Raw genomic sequence first — 26,735 nt, forward strand, 5'->3', positions numbered from 1 at the left:
GATATTGAATATAGTTCCCTGTGCTATACAGTAAATCTCTGTTTATTTTTACATATGGTAGTGTGCATCTGTTAATCCCATACTCCCAATTTATTCCTCTCCCCGCTTCCCCCTTTGGTAACCATAAGTTTGTTTTCTATGTCTGTGAGTCTGTTTCTGTTTCATAAATACGTTCATTCATACTGTTTTTTAGATTCCACATATAAGTGACATCATATGATATTTGTCTTTCTCCATCTGACTTTAAGTTGTATCGTTATTATTAGTGAGGGGACTTTGGGTCATTTCTGAATGGTGTGGGGTAAAGCCCAGCACTGTCATGTATTTACCTGGTCACTTTGGTGTTCATGAAGCACTGCTGTAAGGTGTCGGCCAACCTCTGGTGCACCAAGGAGTAGCGAATAAATGCTCTTCCCTTTCCCAGAGATGTTCGGAGCTGGAAAATGTAGATAAAATAGAAATGAAGAGCTGTTAGCCTAATTCCAAATACAGGCCTCATGGATGGCTGACAAAAGCAGAAACAAAACAGGGCAGAAAATGTCACCCAATCCTACCCTACACATAACCTTCACTTACGTCCCTCAAAGAACACAAAACATTTGAGAATGTCACCCCACAGAGGGAGGCCTAAAGTGGGTGGACGTCTTGCAGGCCTCCATCTGAGAATAATCTGTAGATTCCAGCATACGTGTCAAGGAAGATACAGTCACGAAAGGCTCAAATATCTACTGTGGATTCTACCGGAATGTCATTCTTCCTCCTCTGCTCCATCAGAATCCCTGGGTTTAGAGTCAGAGATGAAACAGTCTGACTTAATTTGGAATATTTACAAAACAGCTTGGAGGTAAATGAAGGGCTTCTCATACCAGAAGTACACTTGAAGAGGAAGAGACGGTCTCAGTTTAGCTAATGCCTGGGCTTATTTTTGAAGTTTTGGGAGAAGAGATGCAGGGAAAGAGGCCTAAGGGGCTTGGCTGGAGCCCATGTGGAAGCGGCAAGAGAGAGGAGGGCAAAAGGCAGAGGAGTGTTAGGGGGACTTGTGATGGATGTATAACTGCCTCCTCTGTGTCCTCGTGGAACCATCACTAAAATCCACATATGTGTCAATGCTTTCCTAGCTGGATTTATTTTCAGCTATACCAACACACTGCATTTAGTCAGAAGGTGCCCAGGGGGTGAGGGCAGGGGTGTTTCTAGGTGGCCCAGTTACACTGAAGTAATGAAAAATGGGTGTGGTTCTGTTTCAGGAAGTCTGAGGTGGACGGAGGGTCCAGGTGCAGGCCTGTCTTCAAAAACTCTCCCCACAGTGCCAAAACATGGCTTCTAAAGAGGTTTCTGGAAGCTTGTTGTGACGGTGGTGGGGTATGCTGGTCACAGACTCTGGCCCTAGTTGCCAGGATGGACCATGGGCCATGTAGATCTGATCAAATTAGGATTCATGCTCCCAATGTTTCAGCCCCAGAAGCTCAAGATAAGTAGGCAGGAACTCAAAACCTCTCAACCTACCACATGCACCTGTTCTGTCAGGTGCTGGCTCTGAGCAGGGTAAGCCAAGACCCATTCCCTCCTCACCTCTTCAAAGGTCAGAAATGTTTAACTTGGTGGTTGGGGGAAGGGACGGTAGTGGTTTGACCAAAAGATGGTCCTAATCCTCCATCCTATTAAGAAGCCAGCCATGGTGCTGGAATGAGACAGGAAACATGAGGTATGACCTCAAGCACCGGCACATTCATGATGCTATAAACATCCCGGTACCCAGCACCTTTTAGCTCAGAGCTATATGCCTTCTCATTGCTGACTCGAGGAAATGATACCACAATATGAAGTAGTTTTAAAAAATAAGAAGGTGTGAAACCTCAGAAGACATTTATGTAAGAGGCTGTAAGACATTTTTTCCATGTGAGTTTTGTGGGTTTGGGGTATAGCCAGGAGGTCTGGAAATGAAGGTGGGCAGCAGCCTGACGTGGCTTTATAAAAACCACCATGGCATGTCCGTGGGGAGTGTATCAAGACAGATGCCCAGGGGAGAATCTTGATGACATCCCTATGTCCAAATGCTTCTCCACTGATAAGTGAGGTGAGCACAAAGTGTTCAGTGGTGATAACTAGGAGACCCAGGCAGCCGAGAACAGCTGAGCAAGGCATCCTGAAGTGAAGTGTACTGGTCATACAAATGCACACCACACAGAGGCCCTGCAGCATCTAAAAAGAACCCCACATAACAGCCCATGTCTGTAAGCTCCCAAGGGAAGGGCTTGTTTTTTCGTTTTTATTTATTTTTGGCTGTGACGGGTCTTCGTTTCTGTGCGCGGGTTTTCTCTAGTTGAGGAGAGCGGGGGCTACTCTTCTTTGTGGTGCGTGGGCTTCTCATTGTGGTGGCTTCTCTTGTTGCGGAGCATGGGCTCTAGGCATGAGGGCTTCAGTAGTTGTGGCGCACAGGCTCAGCTGCTCCACGGCATGCGGGATCTTCTCGGACCAGGGCTCGAACCCATGTCTGCTTCAGTGGCAGGCAAATCCTTAACCACTGCACCACCAGGGATGTCCTGGGGCTTCTCCTTAGTAATAAAATGGCCATTGTAACAGCATTTAGAACATTTAATTTTTTGAAGGCAAAGAGTTGAGGCTACATTTTAAATCAGGCCTATTAACTGAACTGATTATATATGTAAAAGGAGCTATTTTAAAAGGTCTTTTTAGGGACTTCCCTGGTGGCGCAGTGGTTAAGAATCCGCCTGTCAATGCAGGGGAGACGGGTTCGAGCCCTGGTCCAGGAAGACCCCACATGCCATGGAGCAAGTAAGCCCGTGCACCACAACTACTGAGCCTGTGCTCTAAAGCCTGCGAGCCACAACTACTGAGCCCACGTGCCACAACTACTGAAGCCCGCACGCCTAGAGCCCATGCTCTGCAACAAGAGAAGCCAACACAATGAGAAGCTCATGCACTGCAACGAAGAGTAGTCCCCGCTCGCCGCAAATAGAGAAAGCCCGCGCACAGCAAAGACCACCCAACAGAGCCAAAAATAAAATAAATAAATAAATAAATTTATTATTTTTTTAAAAAAAGGTCTTTTTAAACATCCTTTGGGGAAGGGAACAGTAATAGTTCCCTTATACTGCAAATGAATATACTGCATAGCCTTGTTGGGTTTTTTTGTTTTTGAACTTTTTGAGATCATGGGTCCACTTTCATCATCCACTTTCTTAATTTTTGTTAGCATCTAATCAGAACTCATTGCACTATACTGAGAAGCGATACAACACTTAATCATGCACCTGAATGTCCCACCAGGCAAGATCTCACGGGACGTATCTGTACTACCTGGACATTAAACCAACTCCTATGAGCCAGGATCTTTCCTCATTTTCTCAGCTGTCAGAAGGTACAGCTGGTGGAAAATGCCCAGCCCTCAGTGTCCACGTGTCTAACACCATCATTCGCTATAAGGAGAAACCCACCTGGCTCCAGCTGGCACGGCCAGGGAGTTCTTCCCAGAGCACCTGACCCTGTGGCCTTTGTGGAAGGCTGGCCAAGGAGCATGTCTGCCAACTTCAAAGGGACCTTAGACTTACTCATGAGATACTGGAAAGAAAGATGAAATATACAAACCCTTTAGGCCTCCTGCCTCAAATCTAGGGGATTACTTGCTCCTTAATGCGCAAAGTTCTTCACTCCCAGATGGACTAGGCTAGTGTGTGTGTGTGTGTGTGTGTGTGTGTGTGTGTGTGTGTGAGAGAGAGAGAGAGAGAGACAGAGAGACAGAGACAGAGAGACAGAGACAGAGAGACAGAGTATGCGCGTTGTTGCTGATCTGGAGTTTTGTAAAACAGCAAAGCCACGGCATTCTGCTCTTGAGGGGCTCAGAACTTAATGTGCGAAGCTGCTTAGTTGTCTCTCAAGATCCCACATCACTCTTCATTTTAAATCCAAGTTTCCTGGGCAAATCATAGGGAAAGTAGCCTAGCAAACTCTAAGAATTTTATCTAAGAAACCGATTCTTTTAAAAAAGGTAAAGGTGTCCTAGGCTGTACACCTCTCGGGGGCACCATGAGCAGACCACAATGTGAGCAGCCCACCCTGTTAGGTTACATTTGGGTTGGGGTCTAATACAGTCAGGACTGAGCCACTCCTCGGCTTGGTAAACACTCACCTAGGTGGCTTCCCAGAGCTCTCAGTGGGCACTGCATATACCTGGACTGGATTTCTTTACTTCCTTCCTACACGTAAACCCTCACTTCCTCACCTGGCTGTTTGCAGCAAAGGTCTCTGCGAGAGAGGTTTAAGGCAGGCAAGGGAAAGAGGTGAGGTCCCTGGCTTCTCTGCTTACCTCTGAAATAGACTTGACGAATCGGATCCCGTCATTGGCTCCTTTCACCTTGGCCAGGCAGGCACAGAAGTAATCCCAGTAGTCCTTCTTGTTGCCCAGGAGGGTGGCCTTCTCTTTCTGATCAAACTGGGCAGGGAAAGGAGAGTGAGGACGTCCAAACCCACTGCTATTTATCCCACCATTTAAACGATGAATAATGACAGCTTCTTAGTTGCCTGGCACTGGGCAAGGCCCTTTATTGGCATTATTTTTATTTACTGGTGAATGAGGGGGTTTTCACCCTCAATTTACAGGTGAGGAAACTGAGGCTAGGAGAGGTTAAGTAACTAGCTCAAGGTCATACAACTAGTGAGGTTCAGGAATAACAGGCGCCCAAAGGGACCTCTGTGTATAGAGTTGGGTGGAAGACACCAAAGGTGCTATTAAGACATGGTAAAGAAACTCAAATGAAACGTTTTAAGGGTAACATGAAGAGTGTTAACGATGTCTTGACATAGGGAAATGTGTTAGTGACATTTTATCCGTTACTCAACTCAAGTTTCATTACTGTTTTAATATACATAGAATAAATCCAAATAAATGTCAGCCATGAGCCATTTCAAATCTAAAACCAAAATGGGCTGGAAAAAAAAAGCGCCCTATTAATACTTTCATAATGTAAAACAACAGAACCAGTTGAAAAGGCATGTGACCAAAAAAGAGGGGATATATGTATACATACAGCTGATTCACTTTGCTGTACAGCAGAAACTAACAAAACATTGTAAAGTAACTATACTCTAATAAAAATTAAAAAAAAAAAAAAAAGGCACATGAAAGGTGAGCCTTCAATACACTGAGACACCTCCTCCAGTGGGCTCTCATCCTATACACGTTGGTGGGAGGTGACATTGCAAACTTATGGTGTTCAAAATGATAGAGGATATCTTCCTATAACGTAATGTTCTATAGCATTTTTTTATTATAAAAGATTTGCATACATTGTTAGGACAACTGGATAAAACAAAAAAGAAAAGAAAAAATTATAATGCCTACACCATCACCCTAAGATAACTTCTGTTATCATATTGGTCCATTTCCTTCCTGCCTATTGTAGTTGCCTGTATTTTTTCACATCTGCAGAGTTCTCTAGATCTGTGCTTCTTGAACCAAGCAGATATAAGCATTACACTGTAAACATGTTAGAAGAAAACTTCCTGAGCTGACCTCAGAGATCCTGATTCAGCACGTCAAGGTGGGGACCAAGAGTGCACTTCTAACCGGTTCCCAGGTGATGCCGATGCTGCTGGTCTATGGACCACACTTTGAGGAGCGAGGCTCTAAAACAGGGGCCTCTGGATAATCTTCAGAGGGTCCGCATACTCCTAGAAAATGTGTGATTGCATGTGTATACATGTGTTTGGGGAGAGATTCCATAGCTTTCACCGGACTGCCAAAGGGGTACGTGACTCCCCCAAAGTTAAGATCCCTGCTATACAGAGAGACCTTGTGACCTGCATTAAGATGACCTAAATCTCTGAAGAATGTTCTCGATTCCCAAAACCATCCTGAGGGGCAACATTCTGATTCCTCAGAGGATCACACTTGGAGGCTGGGGATGGCTCTGACCTTCAGTCTAACCAGGAGGGCTCAACGGCTGCACTGAGCTTTCAGAGCTGCGTCCTGAATGTTGATGAAGAAGCCAAGAGGGAGACAAGAGACAATAGAGCAGAAATCAACACATGACAGGAGTCACTTACTTGAAGGAGATACTCAAGTTTATATGAAAACTTATGCAAGCTGGTGCTGTCATCTGTGACGGGTTCCCCTGCTTCCTTAAATTCTCTGCTTAGCTCTGTCACAGCATCTTTAAGACAACAAACAGGAGCATGTCACCAGATGGAGACTGGCCTCCGAGAGAGCAGCGGGATGGCCCCGGGGGGGCAGCAGGCCTGAGTGGCCCATGATGGCAAAGCACCGTGCACACGTGGAGCACTACATAAACATCCATGGGCGGGAACTCCAAGTCAGAAGGCGCTAGGATGTCCTGAGAGCCCACAGGTACTTCACAACAGCTCACTGACTGGGCACATTTCTTGGTCATCCCTGTAGGCCCACCATGTAGGCCTTATCATTTGCGAGTAGTATTTCGTCAAAAATGTCTGCTGTGTGGATAAATCATACAGCAGTCCCCTAATACTGACTTCCTGAGAGCTTTATCCTCTACTCCAGCCATGTTTCTTGTTCTTCACTGTAACCCCACTGCTCGGTACAGTTAAGTCCAGGTTTCCAGAGGACCCAGAATATGCAGAGGTCATGACGACAATGCCAAGAATGACACCACCACCTGCTTCTGTTAACTGAGTACTGGCTAGGCACCAGGCCTCTGCGTGTTTTTCTCATTCAATAGAGCACTGTGAGGCAGGAATTGCTTTATTTCAACAAATCTAAGATGCAGCTGATTTTAAGATGATCCCAAATCCAGAGCTGTTGAAATGTGAAAAAAACGTAAATGCACGGTAGAATTGATGAAAGCTGGCATCATCATCCCCACTTTACAGACGAGGAACTCACGGAGAGGTCAGAGCCAAAGATCACGGGTGGCAAACAGCGGGGCTGAAATGAGAACCCTGGTTTCCTCAGGGGCTCTCTGACCCCAGAGCGCACCTCTTAACTTCTAAGACGATTTACCTCCCAGTGTAGAAAAAGAGGAAAAACCCCTTTGACTCTCACTCACAGCCCTGCCGTGGGACAGAGGGACTGTCAGAAGTTGCGTTTGGTTTAGACACTGAGAAAGATGTCCCCAGCCGAGACGGCTGGGACATGCTGCACAAAGCTACCTCCTCTGACAATTCTTGAAAGAAAAGGAACCCCTAGCCACTGCTCTCAAACACCATGGTTAGAAAGCAGACCTGCCAGGACTGAAGCTGAGCCTGAGCTGCTAAAAGTTAATCAACACTGACTCCTCAAGCAAAGGTCAGCAAATGGCGAAGACATGTTCTTGGGACTGAGTCTCACAACAAGTGACTGTGGTCTGGTGTGTCCTACTAGAAGTGTCTGCTGTGGCGGCACTGACAGCCGGCAGCCAGGGACCAGGAAAGACACACAGCCTTCCTCCCCCACCGTCAGGCTGGGGTAAAGCTCATAACCTGACCTGGGAACTCCTGAAATTTTGAAAGAAGGAGCCTTGGACGTGGAATATGAAATTTCCAGCTCTAATCTCTGATAATTACCAACAGATGAAAAGAAAGGGTCTTGAGAAAGTGTGGTGCCTTTTAAAAATTCCCACCAAAGTGCTCTGAGGGCTGGTTATAGGACGTTGAGATGGCCTTGGGATGTGGGGCATGACAGACGAGGATAGCACATGGGGTGGGAAAGGGCAACTGAACAAATTCTGATGCCTGTCCTCCTCCCTGGATCAGGAGCTCTGCCATGGGCTCCTCTCTTCCCTCCAATAAGGACCTCTGGGTCCCAGACTCATCCTTGAGAACCAGAGACTAAAACAGAGAGAAGATGGCTTACTTTGTGGAGAAACCTCTGAAGACCAGGGGCAAACTCAGATTTGCAGGGACTGTCATTTTACTTTCTGTGTGTATGTGTGTGCATGTGTGTGTGTGTATATAGATTTAAAAAGAAAAAAGCCATCTCCCACATTTTAGCTGGATGTAGACTGGTGTGGTTAAGAGCACAGACCCTGGCACCAGGTGTGTGTGCAAACCCAGGCTCTGCCTGACTGGATGTGTGACCGTAGGCAAGTCACTTAACCTCTCTGTGCCTGTTTCCACATCTGCAAAATGGGAATAATAATGGTCCCTGCCTCACAGGACCAAACGTGAGGACTCAATGAGCTATTATTATCTGTGAGACTCGTGCCTGGCACACATGAAATGCCATGAAGGCCCAAAATACTACATAAACAGGAGATACGCCTGAGAAAGTGATTTTTATCTCATCGATATTTGCCTTCACAATGAAGACTGTTGTGGCCTCCACTAACCTGGGTATGAGAGACTGCAGTCGGTTATCACTGTGTCTGAGCAGTTAGGAACCTGCGCCTTGAGTCTGTCAGGAGAGTGTCACTGGGGTCCCCATGACACGGAGGAAGGAGTCAGCTTCAGACTGTGTTGTAGCAAATGTGCTGGTGCTCCAGAGAGGCTTACAAGACCTGCCCTGGTGATTCATGAGGGATGGAAAACTTGCCAAAATTCTCCCCTTGGGACGTCATCTGAAAGGGTGAACCTGGGCCCTGGACTCCACAGCCAGTACAGAACACAGCGGGTTCCTCCCGAGCCTGCTCTCTGCACACGCACCCCCGCCTGCCTTGCCTTTGTCCAGTGAGCCAAGGCCCACAAGTCTCTCTCATTGGGCAACGTTGAGCTCAGGGAAGTCTGGGGGGCAGCAGGCCCAGAACTGGAGTGAGTCCCACCCGGAACCAGGTGGAAGAGCAAAACAAGCAAGATGGGTGTCTCGTCTTCCTGCTTAGAAGGAGGCAGAATATCTCTGCAAATGAGCCAATTCCGCCGTCTCCCAGAGACTCACAATTCAAAGACTTAACGGGTGGTTTGAAAACACAAACACACACACACAGAAATCAGACCCAGACCCAGAAAGAGGTATTTGATTTTGTTTACAAAGTGCCTTTACAGTGCCTGAGAGGAGGGCCAGGCAAGGTCTCCCAGCCTTAACAGGGCGGACATCTGAGCCCCAAATATTTCAATATGATGTGTCCCGAGGGCTCCGATTACTCTCGGTGTAAACACAGATCACAGGGCTAATTTCAGCTGGCAACAGCAAAAGCACAGTCACAGCTCTCTCAACACCAAGCTCGGTGTGCCCTGCAGCCAAGCCGTACCTTGCAAATCGCGGATGATTCTCTGCAGCTGGCTCTCCACGCTGGTGGACGCCATGGTAACCGGGACCGTCAGGGGCCGCCTTTCCTGGCTGTGGGCCTCCTGCCTGGGGCCGCTCAGCAGTGGTCAGACGCCGAGGTGGCACCTGCACAGGAGCGGTCACAGACACAATTTAAAGACAGTAGTAGAGGCACACTGCTCTGGGCACAAAGTCGCCCCATCTGGGCATCTTCCCTCAATGGGAAGGGCTTGACCTTTCTGTGTGGGCCTTGCTCTGTGGGCATTCTCTGATACACTTATGTTCAGACACAGGGACCTGGTTGGGAGCTTCAAAAGAAACAAGATCAACTAAAGAGCATGACCTATTCTTTCTGAGCTCCCCTTCTAGTCTGCCCTTAGGCAGGCCTGCCGCACTTTCCACCTTTAAAAACGCTTCCCAGTGGCTCCCCCATCCCCCTACACCAAGGCCAGAACTAGTCCAACCCCGCTCACTGACCTGCTAAGCCTAAGGTGCCACCACACCAAATCAGCTGTCTCCTCCAGGCCGGGCCCTCCCCCCTCCCCAGGCAGCGGTGGAGGCCTGAGGCTGAGGACACGTACCCTAAGGGCCTCCGGACCAAGGAGAGCCTGGCTTGCCTCTCAGGGAGGTCTGCAGCCTCCAGCCACCAGAGTCCCGCTCAGCTTGGGAGGGCAGACACCAGGGGCCGTCAGGGGCCTGCGCAGCCCTCAGGACCAGTCAAGGGCAGTCTCTATTTTAAGCTCGGTTACAGTTCTCTCACGGCTGGTGAGTCCCGAGTTACCATCGCTACTTGGGCAGCTGCTGAAGTGATTTAAGGACACAGAGGTGGCTGGAGACCAACAAAGAGGAGGAGATATGAGCAGCATCGGAAGGAGGTCTGGACACGCACTTGGACACCACCATATTCTCCTTTCAGAACCTCTAACCCTTTCCTTAGATGTCCGCTGCAAAGGCGTAACATTTGCTGGCAAAAGCAGTTGGCAAGACTAGAGGTGGCCTTAGTAGCTACCCCTAGACGAGGGCCTGCTGCGCACTGGGCCTGTTAGGTGCTTTACACACTGACTCATTTTAATTCTCAGCAGCACCCTGGGAGATAGATAACGTACAAGGGAGAAACTGGCATACAGAGAAGCTGTGTAACTTGTCTAAGGCCCCGGGCCAGTAGGGAGGGGAATCGTGATGTGAACTCTGGTCAGTCTGAATTCAACCCCTTTGGCTCTACAACGGAGCCACTGTCACTACAGCAAATGTCAACCACTTCCACTGGCTTCTAGGAACTGCCCGGAACTCCAGCACCTCTCAAATGTGCCACCACCTTGAGTGTTTCAAACATGAACTGGTCCTCACTCTCCCACCACGCTCTTCGCCTTACTGCTCTAGGAGACAAGGCAAGAAGATCCAGGGGGAGAAATGGTCGCCAACCTCAAGTTCCTCCAAATATTTACACAAGCATTCCAGGTCAGCCTGAGGCCTGGGGAGGGCCTGTCATGGCGCAGATATGCCAAGGCCTGTTTTTAACTCACAAGCCAGTGCAGCTGTGAGTCAGTGAAAACAAGGTCCAAATAGGGCTTCTCCAGCCTAGGAGGAACTAGACAGGTACATACCTGTACCACACTCCCAGTAATTCGTGACATGGAGCGCCAGAGAGCCAGGGCATCCACAAAGACTCCGCCCAAGTCCCTAGCAAGTGCTGGCACCTGCCATCACAGACACCAAACCGAGGGTGGGTGTGATTTACCAGAAGCCAGCCTGCCCATCCCTGGGCGGCTCTCTAGGTCAGCTGCTGAACACAGAGCCTGAGCAGGGACCAGCCAGGGCCCTAGAGAGCAGGAGCCCAGGATGGGCCAGACTTCTGCAGGGGCTCTGCTGCCTGGGCAGACACTTGGCTCCTCCCCCAGCGAGGAGGAGAGGACCAAGGATCATCACTGTCAATGCACAGCTGTCCCGGCACCACACGGTCAAGTGCAGCCTGGGGATACTGGGGCAACAAGGCACCATCCAGCCCTGGAGGAGCTCGGCTGTGCACCAAGAAGACAGACAGAAAAGCATCCAGATATGCGGATATGGCAGAAGAGGTCCATGCAGAGACATGAATAAAAAGTTATGGGTACTCAGCAAGGAGAGGGAATGAACCAGGGATACACACAACAAATGATGTTTGCCGAGTGAAAGAAGCCAGACTGAAAAGCTACCTACTTTATGATTCCATCTGCATCCTGTTCTTACAAAGGCAAAACACTGGGGGGGAATCAGATCCATGGGTGCCAGGAGCTGAGGGGGAAGGGAGGGTTTGACTACAAGAGAGTATGCAGAAATTTTGCTGGGCAACTCTACTCTGTGTCGTGATTATGGTGTTGGTTACATGACTGTATATATTTGACAAATATATATTTGTCAAAACTCACATACTGTACATCTTATCTCAGCAAACAAAAGAGCAGCATTGGTATGAATTTAGCAAGATGCAATGGGACCTGAGGAAGGGAACTTTCCTTCTGCTGGGGGAAGGGAGAGGATGGTGGACACTCTCAGTAATGGCAACTTAGTTGGGTGATGAACAGGACGTCATTGAAGAGACCTGAGGAGGAAAGGGCGCCAGGGTGGAGGGCACAGCAGGTGTAGAGGCTGTTTGTCTACCTGCACTCCCCTTATTTGACTATGGTCACCAGAGAGCTTTGTACCTTCGGGAAGAAATAATCTTGTAAGAAGATAACCTATACCCCATGAGTCCACTGGGTCTCTGTGTATACTTACTTAAAACTAGGCTGAGACTCGCAAATGACAGAGAGGGCGGAGCCTGGAAAGGAAGCACTAACGACAACAGATTCTTAGTCATCCAGGCTCTGGCTGGGACAACGCATGAACTATAAGACCAGCTGGATGTCCTAGAAACCAGCCCTCTTTGGAGCCTGGCACAAGGGCAATAGTGTCTGTAAACCAAACTGGCATCTTGGAATGACGAGCCTGAACAGGTAGAAACATGCTCCTTCAAGACTTCTTGGCACTTTGGTGAAGCCGCAAGTGTCAGCCCAAGCCCAGGAGGCCTTCTCCGCCTGAGCCTCGGAGTGCCTCCCTCCGTTGAGGCCAAGTTCCCAGGCCACGGGGTGAGCTGTGCCCAACCACTGATTACACAAGTTGATTTTCCAAAGACCCTCTGCCTCACCACCAAGATGAGCCCTGAGAAACCGCTGCTGGGCCTATAAGGGCACAGTGACTACACAGTGACCCACCACAGCTGTGGGTCACCACCTCACAGGTTTTCAGGAAGCAAATGGTCACCACAGGAATGCTATTTTCATGGACTTGAAAGAATGACTCTTCGCATTCTGGCCTCCCTTTTCCTGGGCCTGAGGTTATTATTAAACTTCAAAAGACACAGAATGGGGCACAGTCTCTCTCCACTCCTTGGTCAACTTCCTTGTGTCTCTAGATAAGCCTGCCCTTTGGTTTAGGGATGAGATATTTTTTACTCACAACACTTCTGACACCAAATGTGTGGCTTTTTCCCCCACACCAATATCCAGTTGACACTAATGGGTGTCCTACAATTCAATTCAATTCTTTTTCTTTTTGGCCATGCCGCAGGGCTTGCGGGATCTTAGTTCCCCGACCAGGGATTGAACCCGTGCCCTCGGCAGTGAAAGCGTGGAGCCCTAACCATTGGACCACCAGGGAAGTCTCTCAATTCAATTATAACTCTAACTACCTGAAGCCAGTGCAGACCCCATAGGTTAAAGGCTCAGTCCACAAGACTGCCCCGGCTTCAGACACCAGTCACAGGTCCCAGTACCTGTCACTACCTGTACCTCTGACCAACCAGCTATAAACTGGGGTTCCCAAAATCCCCATCTCAGGTTCTATAATTTGCTAGAACGGCTCACAAAACTTGGGGAAACATTTTACTATAACTGGTTTATTTTAAAGGACACAATTCAGCAACAGTGAAATGCAAGAGATGCAAGATAAGGGGGGTGGGGTGGGAGCTTCCATACGCTCAGAGCTCTGCGCCCTCCAGTACTTCAATGTGTCATCAGCACAGTATTTCTCAGAATCCTGTCATCTGAGGTTTTTACGGAGGTTTCATTACATAGGCATGACTGATTAAATCACTGGCCACTGGCCATTTATGCCACCTTCAGCCCCTCTCCACTCCCCAGAGGGGTCTAAGGGTGGGGCTGAAAGTCCTCTGGCAACCAGCCCTCAGGCAGAAGCTATCTATCCAGGGGCCCATGAAGAGTCATCTTAGTAGCATATGGTTATGCTTATGGTTGAAAGGGTTTTGCTATGAATAACAAAAGACACTCCTATTACTCAGGAAATTCCAAGAGTTTTGGAAGCTCTGTGCCAGGAACCAGGGTAAGAGATCAAATATATATTTCCTATTATATTACGGGAATCACAGACTTCTGGCATGGACCAGTGCGATCCTGACCTCTACAACCCATTGGCAACCTGCTCTCCTAACTCAGGAGACACTCCACACCGCCATGGGCTCCAGGACTCCAGCGCCTTGCAAGGCCCCCAAAGTGCAAATCACCTCCATCAACCCAGGGTCCTTGTTGCAGACATTGTGAACACCTCCATCACTGTCTCTAGCAAGCTCTTTCAAATAGCAGAGAAAATTTATTTTATAAAATTTGGGGGAACACTGGATTCTCTTGCCAACAACTCAAAATTATGTTTAAGCTTATCCAGAATGTCTGAAAACATCCAATCTTCTGGTAAAGAGGAAAAGGGACTAAACGCGTTTTTAAAAATTCTTATTTATTACTTGGTACTGTTACCTGGGTTCCTCGTCACAGCCTATGTATTATTTTAGAGGTAAAGGATCTTCCCTGACCTCCAAATTCCTCCCATACCTGCCTAGATGTGCCTTAAACAACAGAGACGGCAGTTCAGTCCCAAATTAAGATACGAAGACGCTGACTCATGGAAACTTCTTTACACTATGGTACAAATGACTAATACTCATGATGTTGCCCCCAAACTGGCTCTGGCAGGAGAAACACAGTGCCAGCTGAAATTGCCACTTGCCATCTGCCTCTACAAGGATTAAGCCACTGCAGCCATTGACCTTCAAGACATCCTGAAAGGAGTTCAGGGTGGAGATCAGGAATGAGGCACTCTGTGCTCTGGGAAAAACTGGCAGAACAAGCCTTCCGATAGTTCGACATTTTCAGGAGAAGATTTTACGAGCCTAAATTCTTCCATCTTCTCATATACAGAAAAGCACTCAAATCATTAACAGTGACATCTGCTCCTCGTGACTAGCAGCAAGCCTTGCCACAATGTGTGACTGACTGCACGCACCCCCTTCACTAAAACCATATATACTGACCTTCCCCCCCTTAACAAAACTTAACCCACGGCTCTCATGTTGTGTATTTTTTTTTCAGCTGACAACAGCATCTGAGTAGCCACATAAGGAAAGAAGGATCAGAAGGGGAGGAGGAGGTCTGGGGCACAGAAGACAACCCTGCCCTGCCTGCCAAATTTGCCATACTTGCTCCCAACACAGCAGCTAAGACATGACCCAGAGAGGGCACCATACAGTCGGCTCCTCCCCGACTCCCAAACAAGCTGGGGCACACACGTTGTCAACTCCACCCTGACTGGGAAAGAAGTTAACAAGGACAGTTCAGACCAGTCAAAAGCAGGAAGCCTTTCCGAAGAGTCCATTGCCTCGGCCTGGTTCAGCACACCCAACAGCATCTATCTAGTTACCACCTATGGAAAGGGGGCACTTGGCTGGTACCTGCAGCTGTGAAGGCCTGGAGGTCCTGGGGCTCAGTGCTGAAACGGTCAGTGGTCAGGCAGACTGCCCTCACCAGAGCTTCTAGATGGTGCCCAGGAGAGTGCTCAAGAGTTTATCAGAGGCCAGCTCAGAGGCCAAGATTTCAGCACACGTGAACAAAGGCTCATTAGGCGACACAATTATAATTAAAGACCTATAATTAAAGGGCTGACCAACTGCAGGCCTGGGTCATCTCGCCCAAACCACTCCTTGCTTGTAATCTTCTCTTTCTTAAAGGGCATGAAGACTTGAGACTTTGCCATCACTTCTTGAAACTTCTCTTGGCCCCCTCCCTCCCACCAACAATTCCAGGTCTCTTGGTCACTCCCCCTGGAACATACACAAAACTAGCCCCGATTCCAGTCTGCTGACCCAGGAGAGCAGGGTCAAGAGGGACTTGTGGTTGTGCGGTGTTGCTTCTGGGCTTGGAGAAAGCTATCTTTTTTACGAAGGTGGGCAGTTGCTCAGGAAGGAGCCACATATCCACATTTGGGGGTGCAGGGCGGAGGTCTTGCCACTGGAAAGCCCAGAGAAAACATCCAGGAAGCAATGGGCAAGGAAAGTGTCTTCTCTTCTCTCAATCACAGCTGAGTCCTGCCAAGCTGGACCCTATTCAGAATGCAGAATCAGATTCATCTTGTGAAATTTCCATTCCCTATCATGTAACAAATAATGCGATAAAGATTATGCCATGATTGGGTGAGCCCCATGGTACATTTAGTTCAAAGTATTGACCTCTTCCTACTGTGTGTGTGTGTGTGTGTGTGTGTGTGTGTGTGTGTGTGTGTGTGTGTGTGTGTGTGTGTGTGTGTGTGTGTTTTCAGATACAGTGGAGAGAGGTTACCCTTTACCTTCCTCCACGGAGGAGGTGTGCAAGAAGAACAGACATTCTCGGTGGTTAACTTTGGCTGAGGCTTCTAGGCCCCGCTCCTGACCCAGGCTGTAGATGCCCTGGAAAAAGCACCTGGGGCTACAGTTCCTTCCAGCTCCACATTAAGCCGCCACCTCTGGTTCAGTTGCCAGCCCACCCTGGACCTCTTACAGGGATCCTCCTCTTGGCCTAGCCCTCTGCAGACTGATGGCTTGCTTGGAATGCGTTTTCCCTTCAGGATTTTCTTCTGGATTCCAAGGGCTCCCCTAACTCGGTTTTCTGCCCCAGGCCAAGGGTGTAGTACCCCAGGCTCCTGAGATGGTTAGCCGGACCTGCCCTTGGGCTCTGAAACCAGCCACACTGCCACAGGACTATACCCAGACCACAGACTCTCCTTAAGTCTGTCCTCCGAAACACACCGGCACGCACATCCTCATCCCCGTGAGGAGGATCTGACCCAACTAGAAACAGGCACCTGGTTTCTTTCAAATGCCACAGAGAACAGCAAGGACCACCGGCGGCCACTAAAACCACCAGGCTGACTGGCTCCAAAGTGAGGAAGAGGGAGAAACACCTCCTGCCCAAATCAGCACAGTTCTGTCATCCTCATCCTGTAAAAGCCAGGGAGCCCATGCACTCTGAGGCCGAAGCTCTTATGAGGACAGTACAGTAACACATCTAAGAACAGCATGATAAACAGAGATCCATGGAAACAGTTCCAAACCCACCCTACTGATTGATTTAGGTGTTCAAACAGAGGCTATTAAACCAACCAAAAGCTTAAAAAAAAATCTGGCATTGAGATCACAAACAGGAAATATTGTTTATCTTTTGAGCAACACAATGACATCCATCCACTAGGTGAACAGATGTTCACAAGGCCAAACTCGAATCATCTCTGCTCACAGGCGGCCTCTGGTTAACGAATCTTACCTGCTCTGCTGCCTGGGCTGGCTAGTGAATGTGGCTCCAGACTCTGAGTTCCTATCAGTGATTTTCACCATGACACCACAGCTAGACAATACGCTTCCTCTGCCTCAGGTTTAAAGACACTTTGGTTTTGAGTCACCAAAGCTGTCCTTGGAATCACCAGAAAATGCAGGTTACCCATTAGCCAAGCCTCTCCCCTAAAGGGAAGACGGGGACTGCCATTCTTGAGTGCCTGTTGTATGTTCTAGAGGCAGCAGCCCACAGTCTCAGTGACCAACATGGGACAAAGTTACCAACTGCTCTGATCTTGTGCTGTTTTGGGTGGTTCCTCTTGTCACAAACATCTGTGGGGGCCATTCCATCCCAGAAGGACCAGGTTAAAAGCATGGCTCCTGAACCCATGCTGGTGTCCCAAAACCAGTCACAAGGAGCAAAGACCATCCAAAGAGTAGCTAGAGGATCGACTCTAAAGCAACACAAAAATAACTGGAGTAAAATATTAACTGTAGAATCTAACAGGTGGGTATATGTTCTCTATACAATTCTTTCAATGATTCTGTATGTTTGTTTTCCCAAATTAAAAACTGAATGAAGCATTACGCAAAGAACACTTTTAACAGAAACAGAAAATCTTTTTCCTACAGCCTTTTCACGTTCTTTTAATCAAAGAAGGCCCCGTCCCATCACTGAGACAATTAACTCTGATTTCCAGGGTGATTAGTAATAACGGCTCAAAACTGGTACAGGGCATTCAATAATTTCTGAACAGTAGCTCTCAAGGGAGGGAGGGTCAAGTGGAATCTACTCAACATGGGCCCACTTCAGAGGGGTGGGAGCCACTGAAAGCAGAACCTCAGCGTGACAGCTCTTCCCCAGCTACAATACCCAGCAGCCCGCATTAGGCAGATGGCAGGGGAGTTAAGCTTGCTACAGAGCACAAGGCTGGAAGTGGCAGGAGAGCAGTGAGCAGATTAACGCCTGATCCTCTGCCCTCAAAGAGCCCCTGACCCATTTCTCTGTTGGGAAAGGAAACTGCTGTGGTAAGACAGGCAGAGGGACAGAGAGGCTGCGGCCAACACCGGTAGTTTCAAAGAGTGCTCTATTTTGCTCTGGAGGGGGGCAGCGGATGGAACTGTGAAGAGTGACAAGGGGCATCAGATGACACAAGTGCACTATCTGGGAGCCACGTGCTTAAGGTGTCAACCACACATGCTTTTCTGAGGAAAAGTAAAATTCAGCCCTCCCCTTACACCCTCCGGCCTAGGTTCTTCATATCACGGACCCTAGCCGAAGTCCGATGCAGCCACACCACAATCCAAAAATCCACAGGTGTTTCAGGAACAATCACCTGGGGGCTATCTCGAAACCCTACACCAAAGCACAAGAGACACTGGGTAAAGAGAATGCGCCATGGCCTGGGGATGGCCCAGGATGAACAAACCGTCCCCTTACGAGAGGGGAGAGACCCGGGCAAAGTTAAGTCTTGGAGTTTTGCAAAGTTAAGGTCTGGGCTGTCCCGGCCCAGCTGAGCCAGGAAATACGCCTCTTCAGGTTATCGGCTTCTTGGACAATGCAAGCAGAAACTCGGGGACCTGTCCCTCCTGTGCTTAAAGACTCCAAGACTTGTTCTGAGACCACACATGTGGGATCCTTGGCCGTCGGGTGTTTTGGAACTGGTGTTTGGGCGGAGGGGGGAGGGGGGCTGTCTGTCTTTCTAACTGATTACCAGAGGCAGCCTGGGTTCCAGGGTCAGATTCACCGGCCCTAGGTGCTTCCTAGGCCCGCTGGGCAAGGGCATTGGGCAAGGGCTCCGGCGGAGTCTGTGGGACACCCGGCATAAGGGCGGAGGCGGTAAGGGCAACAGGTGACAAGCCGCGCCTGGAGGGAAGTTCTCCGCTCCGGAGACGACAGCAACTAGAGGTGCCCCATGAGTCCGGACGGCCATCCGCAACACTTACGCGCTCGTGGGTCCACGCTGGGACAGAACCGAAACTTTCTGCTGCCAAGCGGAAGAGTACGAGAGCGCGGTGTAGGCGGCCATGATACGCAGACCCCTCCGCAGACTGGCGCAGACTACAACTTCCAGCATGCTCCACAGGGCCTCTGTCTACAACTCCCATCGGACCCCACGGACAGAGTGCGGACTACAACTCCCGGCATGCTCCGCAGAGCTGATGCTCACAACGCCCACTGGTTCCATGGCGGCAGCCGGCTTTAAATTAACCCTTGCAATCCCTGGGAGCACGTGTGTCCACAAATCGTATGTCTGGGATCCTGAAAGCAGTGCTGTCCACGTGTGGCTTTTGAGAACTTGAAATGTGACTAGTTTGAGTTGAATTGTACATGTGCTGTAAGTGCAAAATACACCTGAGTTCCCAAAGAATGTAAAATAGCTCATTAACATTTTTATATTGATTCCATGTTGAAATAATAATGTTTTAATATATCGGGCTAAATAAAAAGCATTATATATTGCTGGGCCTAATGGTCTACCTTTTCATCCCCCTTGCTACTTAACACAGGGACCTGCTTAAAATCACTGCTCAAAAACTATGTGTTAATGAATGAACTATCACTCCTAACCTCCCTTCTCTCTGCCCAATTTCTATTTATAAGTTACATTTTCTATTTATACGTTGTGAAGCACTCTGAGGCTGCACTCAATAGAACAAAATGCACTCATTAGTAATGAATGGTCACAAGAGAGGAGAGGAACAGTACCTGGAGTACTTCAGCCTATGACTGGGCTCCAAAACACCCTTCTACCTCACAGGACTTAGCTGTTGGTGTCCAGTCAGGAGCCATGGCCCAAACATTACAAATGCACAAAAAGGGGAGTTATCTGGTAGAATAATTCAGGAAAGGAAATAGATTTAGGCTATGGCATCTCATTAGCCATCTTTTCTGAGTCAGTTGTAGAGAAGGCAGTGAGTTAGATGAATGGAATAGTCAATTTGTGGGAACTGGGGAGAAGTGATTTCCATCCTTCCTGTTGGGATGGAAACAATGAAAGGAAAAGGGAAGAGGGGGAAGGAGATGGCAAAGGGAAATCATTCATCCTGAAATGCAGTCCCCCTAAAACTGAGTCCCCCTGCCAAGGGAACAGACACAGGTGGGTACTTCCTTCCCCAGACTCCCACAGTTCACTGCAAAGTGCCTTGGAATAATTTTAATGACACATTTAAGGTGTCCGTTCCCAGTTGTGTGGACAATCAAGCCAGGTCGTTCTCTCTCAGTCAAGAGGGTTCATCCAGGTCACCTGGAAAAAGGGCCAATATTCCCTGGGACAAAAGTAATCCTATGGAAATCTTTCCCCACACAGGAATGACCAGAGGCTGGTCAACTTGAGAGTGGGGCTTTGTGGTCTCACTCCCCTCAACGTGGCCCTCCCATAGCCTTTGCACAGGGCCCGGAACAGGCCCTCTACAAAAGTGGCCAGGGACCTGCTGGAGGTCTACATATCCCTCCCTCACCCCCACCCTCGTCTCTACTCCCCGCAACCATCCAATTCCACGTGCCATCTGTTGCCCATGTCTTCTCTCTAACTGTGGGTGATGCTCAAAGCTGATTTTCTTTTTTCTTTTAGTACGTTTTTTTTTAATTAATTTATTTATCTGGTTGTGCCAGATCCTAGTTGTGGCAGGTGGGCTCCTTAGTTGCGGCTCAAGGGCTCCTTAGTTGCAGCATGCAAACTCTTAGTTGCGGCATGCATGTGGGATCCACTTCCCTGGCCAGGGATCGAAGCCGGTCCCGCTGCTCTGGGAGCGTGGAGTCTTAACCACTGTGCCACCAGGGAAGTTCCCAAGGCTGATTTTCTGAAATGATAAAGTCAAGGAGCCAGGCAGGCCACCTTTGTCATCCTTTGGTCCTTCTAGCCACACTCTTTTGTGGAGGGGATAGGGGTGTGGGATGTGGGGGGATTGCAACAACCCTACACCTAAAATCTGGGCTGACCCCAAGGTGGAGAGGGGAGCTCTGTACTTGGAATAACTTGGTGAGGATTTAGGATAACTTTCTTTCCCTTACCAAAATCCCCTGCAAACCTGCCAAATACATCCTACCAAGTTTTCAGGATGCCTGAAATTCCCAGCAGGAAGTGGTATCATTCCTTCTGGCTGGAGGGTTGATCTTTGGAAGGTACTTGTTCAGGCACCATAGGTCACGAGACAGAAAAAACCTTGGACTTGAAGGCAGAAAACATAGGTGCCAGACCACGGGAGAGATAGGGACAGAAAGCTGAAGCTAGGAGCTCTCAAGACAGACTTGGCCTCCTGGACAATTTCACCTAAGGCCTGAATGGAGCCAATCTCCTACCATCCTGACCTACACAGGGCTTGTTTGACACTTTATCTCCAGTCCTCCTTCTGTATCACTCCTTTCACCCAAGATCTTAACCCAGATCCTTCATAAGCAGAGAAATTTTGAGAATCCTAAATAATGATCTTGGGTAGAAATGAAGGGAACATAACCAGTCTGAGGTAAGTCAGTACATGCTAATCTTTTATTTGCATATATGATACAGTGATGCTTTCTGTTTTTATGAGATGATTTTAAGAATAATTCATATTTGTCCCGTCACAGGCAGGTTTCATAAATGAAAGCCGCGAGTTCAACAAACCAGGCACTGTCCGGGCTGGTGGGCCCAAGAGAAGAGCTCATGGGAAGCCCATTGGGGCGGTGCCTGGTGTTGACCGGAAGACATAAGCAAGTGTGAGAAGAAGAAACAGAAGTAGAAAAGAGTCAAAAAGATGGTCTCCTATCCACTTACTCAACCAACCACAAACATTGCTGGGCACTGAGGGAGGTTCTAGACATGCAACATGGGGTTTGTGCCCTCAAGGAACTTCCACTCTGGCTTGGGTCATCTGAGGTCTGGGGCTGCCCCAGGCTTGCAGGCATGTTCCTATTTAGAGATCAGCAAGGTTTCTCTCTTGCTGATTTTGTCCGAGAGTGTGGAGGTGGAAATGCTGTGAAGAGGATCTTCCCTCAGAGCTGCTGTGGATTTTTTTATGCTCCAGGAGTGGTAGGAGGTCTGCAGCACCGGGTCCAGGGCACCATTTTTTGACTGGAGTAGGAGGCATAGGCCCACAATGGTCCAGTTGAGGTTGAGCAGTGGTTTCAGTGGGTAGGGGGAGGGGAAAGCAGGAGGTTGTGGTCCATGAAGAGTGTGGTCAACAAATGTGGGGTGTGGTCACTGGGGTGCAGCTTGTGGGTTGCTTCCTTCAGCAGTCCTGCCCAGGTTCCCTTTCTGGTAGGACGGATGCCCCTCCATCTTCCCATTCATCCCTCTCCTTCTCTGTGCCTCTTCCCTTGGATTCCCAAGGAGCTAGATTAGGAGAAGACTCTGGATTAAAAAGATTACCCCAGGAGCTAGTCTACTAGGGATGCCAAAACATCACTAGAAATGCAAAGAGACAAATGTGATTGTACTGATGAAGTGCTCCCAGGGATACAGCTATATGTGTTGAAAAGAATACTTAGGTAAGTATCTTGGGATGTAAAGGAATGGGATGGGGCGAGAAGACGGTGGAGCGAGGGCATGCATGCTCTGTAGGGATACAAGCTCCCCAAACCTGCCTTCTAAGAAGAGTGGGCTCAAAACCTGCTTTGGTTTGGCGAAGTGGGTGTGTCAGTGGAGTCCTCAGCTCTCCTGATCCCTGGGCTCAGCCCGCCCTCTGAACAAAAGTTGAATAAAATTGTAATAATATCAATTTGAAGGAGTGCAGAATGATTAGCCTGACCAGAAGCTCATAGGCTTAGCTCTGACCCCATAACTGTCTTTCCTTTTGCTGTTCCTTTCTTCTGTGGTGAGTGATGGCCCCACCAACTGGCTATAAGTCCACGGGAGTTTTATCCCTTCAAGGGTGCACTACCCAGCCCTCTCCAACAGGTGCTACAGGCCTAATTCTTAAAACTAGACCCTCACTCTTCCCCAGTCGGCTCAAACTCCTTCAAGGCTGGCTGCCCAGGGGCAAATAGATCATTGATCAATTGCAGCAGGAAGGGAAGGGGAAAATGCTTTACAAGCTCTCTAGGCTCCAGGTGAGGGCTCTATTAGTAGCTACTTTATTCAACAAGCATGTATTGAGTGCCTGCTGAGTGCAAAGTCCTGCTCAAGGGACTGTGGAAGACTCTGGAATTCCCATTTTCAAGGAGTTGCAGCCAAATGTTCGTAACTGGGATGCATGTCAGGATCACATGGGGAGCTTTTCCAAAGGCCCCTCTCCAGAGCTGAATCAGGTTCACAGATTGAGACCAGGTCTGTGGGGTATGGGGAAGCTCAGAGGGTGGTTTTTATCTATGTCCTCGGATGTGAAGCTCTGGGACAGTGTAAGAGACAGGCATGTGTACCACTAACTAAAAAGCAAGGGCAAGTTTACCCAATGCCACAGAGAGAGATAAGCAACATGCTGTGAGAGTGGAGACTAGCGAAGAAAGGTTAAGATTTATAAAGCAGCAGCCTGGGCAGACAAGGCAGAACATGTCACATGAGCATGGCTCTCACAAAGAGCACAAATCGTAAGAGTAATCACAGCTATCATTCTTTTCTCCCACTCAGTACACAGTGATAGAACACCAGGGTCCACCGCTCGGCAGGGTGCAAGACCAGGTTCCTGCCCTCCGGCAGCCTGCAGTGTGATGGGGCAGGGAGATAGGACACCCATGGGTGTAACTACGACATGCTGGAGAGCGCCAAATACTATTTTAGAGAGAACAAGCGGAGTGCTGTGGCAACCCAGAGAGTGCTCTTCTGATTTACAGGTTGTGGACACCTTCCTGAAGGAGCTGGCATTTCAGCTGGGGCTCGTAGGTTAGGGAGTAGAAGGCCCAGCATGACAAAGGCCCAGAGGAGACTGGGAAAAGGGTATCTGGGAGAGGACCCGTGGCCTTTTGTGGCTGGATCCCAGGCTGCTTGGGGGGTGGGGGCTTAGGTTGGAAGAAAATTAGAAAGAATGGAAATGTTAGTTGGCACCAGATCGTAGGGGCCTTTATTTACATGCAAATAAAGCCTACGGTGTTTGGGCTTTATTTGCCATGTAACGTGGAGCCACTGAGGGTTTTGAAGCACCCTGATGTCAATGCAGAGGACGCTTGGTGGGGAAAGAGATGAGCAGCAGGAAGGTGCAGCGGAAGTGAGGCGGTTTGGGGACGAAGCCACAGGCATGTGAGAGACACTGGGAAGGTAACATCAACAGGACTTGGTGGTGGGAGTAGGAGTGGAGGGGAAGGAAATGCAGGGCTCAAAGATAACTTGGTTTTAGGGGGAAGCTGGGACCATCACCCAGGAGGGGGAGAACATTTTAGGTGGAACATGATGAATCGGAAATGTCAGCTCAATACCCAGCTGGAAAGGAGGCGATGCTGGAGGAATCTTCAACGCTGGATGCCTTCATCAAGGTGGGTGTTTGGTTATCTGGGCTTCAGAGCTGGACTGTTGGCACCTGGAGGGTAGCGTCTGCATCTCATTCATTTTTACATCCTCCAAATAAATGCCGGCAGAAGATGGCACTTATCGCACTCATTCTTAAGATTATAGACTAAATATGCCAGTGCCGGTTCACGTGCTAGCAACTGGAACTATGATACAGAACACGTCTCGAGTCCAGCTGCGGGTTTTTAGAGTCCAGATTTCCTTCTGACTGTGCTTATTTGAGGATGTGATTACTTTTGTTCTGCAGAGAGCCCCATCCGGAGCCAACCCCCTCCAAAATCAGCTGGGACAGCCCTACCGTCAGGGAGGGGAGAGACCGTCTTGCCAGCAGCCTACATCTGCACAGCTGAATTTCAGACCCTCATAAAGTCTTGAGGGATGCTCCTTTCAGGGCATGCTTTCCTATTTTAGAGCCTTCTGAACTAAGCAAGGATAAGAAATCCATGTCTGAATGAAAGAATAAATGCTAAAAGATTTTCTCAAAATCTAAGAAACGTTTTTCTGGATGGCAATATAAAATTTCCAGATGGGGAAATTTTCCACAGAAGAGGGGGCATATAGGACCCCTTGACGTAATGTACTTCTTTCACCCCCGTCGCTGCAGTGGTAGCGTGTCCCAGAGCTGTGCCTTCTATGCTCCTTCCTGCCCTGCTTCTCCTTCAGCTCCACCTCCTCCGGCTCCTCTGTCTACCGCCACCTGCTCCACCAAACTCCCTCTCAATAAAAGGAGATGCCCTCATAGGTGAAGGCACCTGGGGGGTGAGGTGACAGGGGAAGGCCAGGTGCCTGTTGCCGGCAGAGCAAGAAGTGCCGGAGCAGACTTTTGAGGTGTCTGCGGAACTTGACCCCGACAAAGACGTAGAGCACCGGGTTGAAGCAGCAGTGGGAGAAGGCAACGTTGCGGCAGATGAGCAGGGCATAATCCAGCTGCTGGCTGACCTCGCAGCTCCGAATGACGCCAAGTTTCAACAGTGTCTGCAGAAACAGGATCAGGTTGTAGGGAGCCCAGCTGAGGAAGTATGCCGCCACAATGGTGAAGATGAGCCTAACTGTCCGGTGGCGCCGTTTGGACCGCGAGCGGAACAGGGTCCTGAGAATCTCCACGTAGCAGAACAGGATAATCCCCAAGGAGAGAAGGAAGATGATGTTGTGCTGGTAGACTGAGGCTAGGAACCACTCGAGTTCTGAATAATCACAGCCCGAAGGGAACACCTTGTGGAAGATGGCATCGGGGATGGAGGACAGGATGCTGGCTGCCCACACAGCTATGGTCACCAGCACGCGGCGCTGGAGGGTGTGGACACGCAGGGATGAGATGGGACTCACCACGGACAGGTAGCGATGGATGGTCATGATGGTCAGGAAGGAGATGCTGCTGTAGAGGCTGATGGAGAAGATCATGTTGAGGAGCTTGCAAAAGAAGTCTCCCAACAACCAGCCCCAGTGGTACCCCAAGATCCACACGGGCAACAAGCAGGAGAACGCCAGGTCTGAGAGACACAAGTTGAGGATGAAGACGTTGGTGAGGGACTCCAGGCTCTCATACTTCACCAGGACCCACAACACCAGGCTGTTGCCCACCATGCTGAGGAAGAACACCAGGCAGTACAGGATGGTGGTGCTGAAGGTGGCAAAGACAAAGGTCTTCTTCTCACACAGAAAGCTCTGAGGATCATACTCAAAAGGGGTGGTGGTCTCCGGGATGTCTGAGGGCTCCATCCAGACGCTGAGAGCATCTGAAGTGATACAGACATGGAGTTCAAAGCCATGTGGTTAGGCTAGAGAGCAATAGGACCCATGATACAAAAAAGCGTAGTCCATGTTCCAGCTACTGGGCAGCGAACTATTTATAAGGAAATTAGGAACTTTTGCCAAAATGTGAAGTCACTGAGCATGCTGTTTAGTCTGGTTAGCATTTTTTCTTAGCAAGACTTTCTTGAAGGAAGTGACACATTAACTTACAATATGTCATAAGCCCCTTCCCTTCTTGAAGACTGTCATTTGAGTAACGCTAAGCTAGACCAGTGTCCCAGTAGGTGTAGGAGAAAGACAGTGGAACTGGATTCAAAGACCTGAGATCAAAGGTGGGGCCCAATATCACATTCCTGGGCAAGCTTTTTAACCTTTCTGAACCTCGGGTCCTCATCTACAAAACAGCACTAATGATCCCAGGGTCAGTCCTTCATTTATTCAACAAATATCTACTAAGAATTTACTATGCCCACCTGCCTTTCCTTCTCCTCTCCCTCTGTCCCTCCCTTCCTTTCTTTCTTCCTCTGCTCCTTCCTTTTTCCTCCCGTAAAGTGTACAAACCCTGATGGCAGGATTGTTTCAGGAAACTTGCTGTCTCCAGGAACTGGTCCGAAAGGAGAGGACACAAAAGGAGCAAACATCTCTCTCACGTAAATCCAATTATGAAATCACCTCAAGACTTCAGTGAATGTTGAGAATCTGGGAGATCAAATCCCCACTAACACAGAGGATTAACTCTCAGAGCAGGAAGCTTCAGCATCTGGGAGTCTGATCTACAGAG

At 49.0% G+C, this 26,735-nt stretch overlaps 2 protein-coding genes across 5 annotated transcripts in view; both read right to left on the bottom strand.

Annotated features, from left to right (window-relative positions):
• FYCO1 (FYVE and coiled-coil domain autophagy adaptor 1) overlaps positions 1 to 18,828 on the bottom strand; it is an 85,734-nt gene extending 66,906 nt beyond the window's left edge. Inside the window, exons 1-5 of one of the 4 annotated variants that reach the window (XM_082663129.1) lie at positions 18,729 to 18,828; positions 9,159 to 9,301; positions 6,067 to 6,173; positions 4,328 to 4,453; positions 330 to 436 (exon numbers count right to left, since the gene is read on the bottom strand). In XM_082663129.1, the coding sequence (XP_082519255.1) occupies positions 330 to 436; positions 4,328 to 4,453; positions 6,067 to 6,173; positions 9,159 to 9,213 (395 nt within the window). In that variant the 5' untranslated portion in view covers positions 9,214 to 9,301; positions 18,729 to 18,828. Of the gene's footprint in view, positions 1 to 329; positions 437 to 4,327; positions 4,454 to 6,066; positions 6,174 to 9,158; positions 9,302 to 9,652; positions 9,935 to 18,728 lie in introns of those variants that run through there. The other 3 variants (XM_082663128.1, XM_082663130.1, XM_082663131.1) reach the window with 3 other exon arrangements.
• A 6,091-nt stretch (positions 18,829 to 24,919) lies between these two features.
• Positions 24,920 to 25,933, bottom strand: XCR1 (X-C motif chemokine receptor 1; the record flags this gene model as incomplete). The annotated part of the gene is made up of 1 exon (XM_082664436.1): positions 24,920 to 25,933. Exon 1 carries the CDS (start codon positions 25,919 to 25,921, stop codon positions 24,920 to 24,922), a length of 1,002 nt encoding a protein of 333 aa, XP_082520562.1. The 5' UTR covers positions 25,922 to 25,933.
• Between the last annotated feature and the right edge of the window lie 802 nt (positions 25,934 to 26,735).

This window comes from Grampus griseus, assembly GCF_964374135.1.
Source record: "Grampus griseus genome assembly, chromosome: 10".
In the NCBI taxonomy this organism is placed as follows: Eukaryota; Metazoa; Chordata; class Mammalia; order Artiodactyla; family Delphinidae; genus Grampus; species Grampus griseus.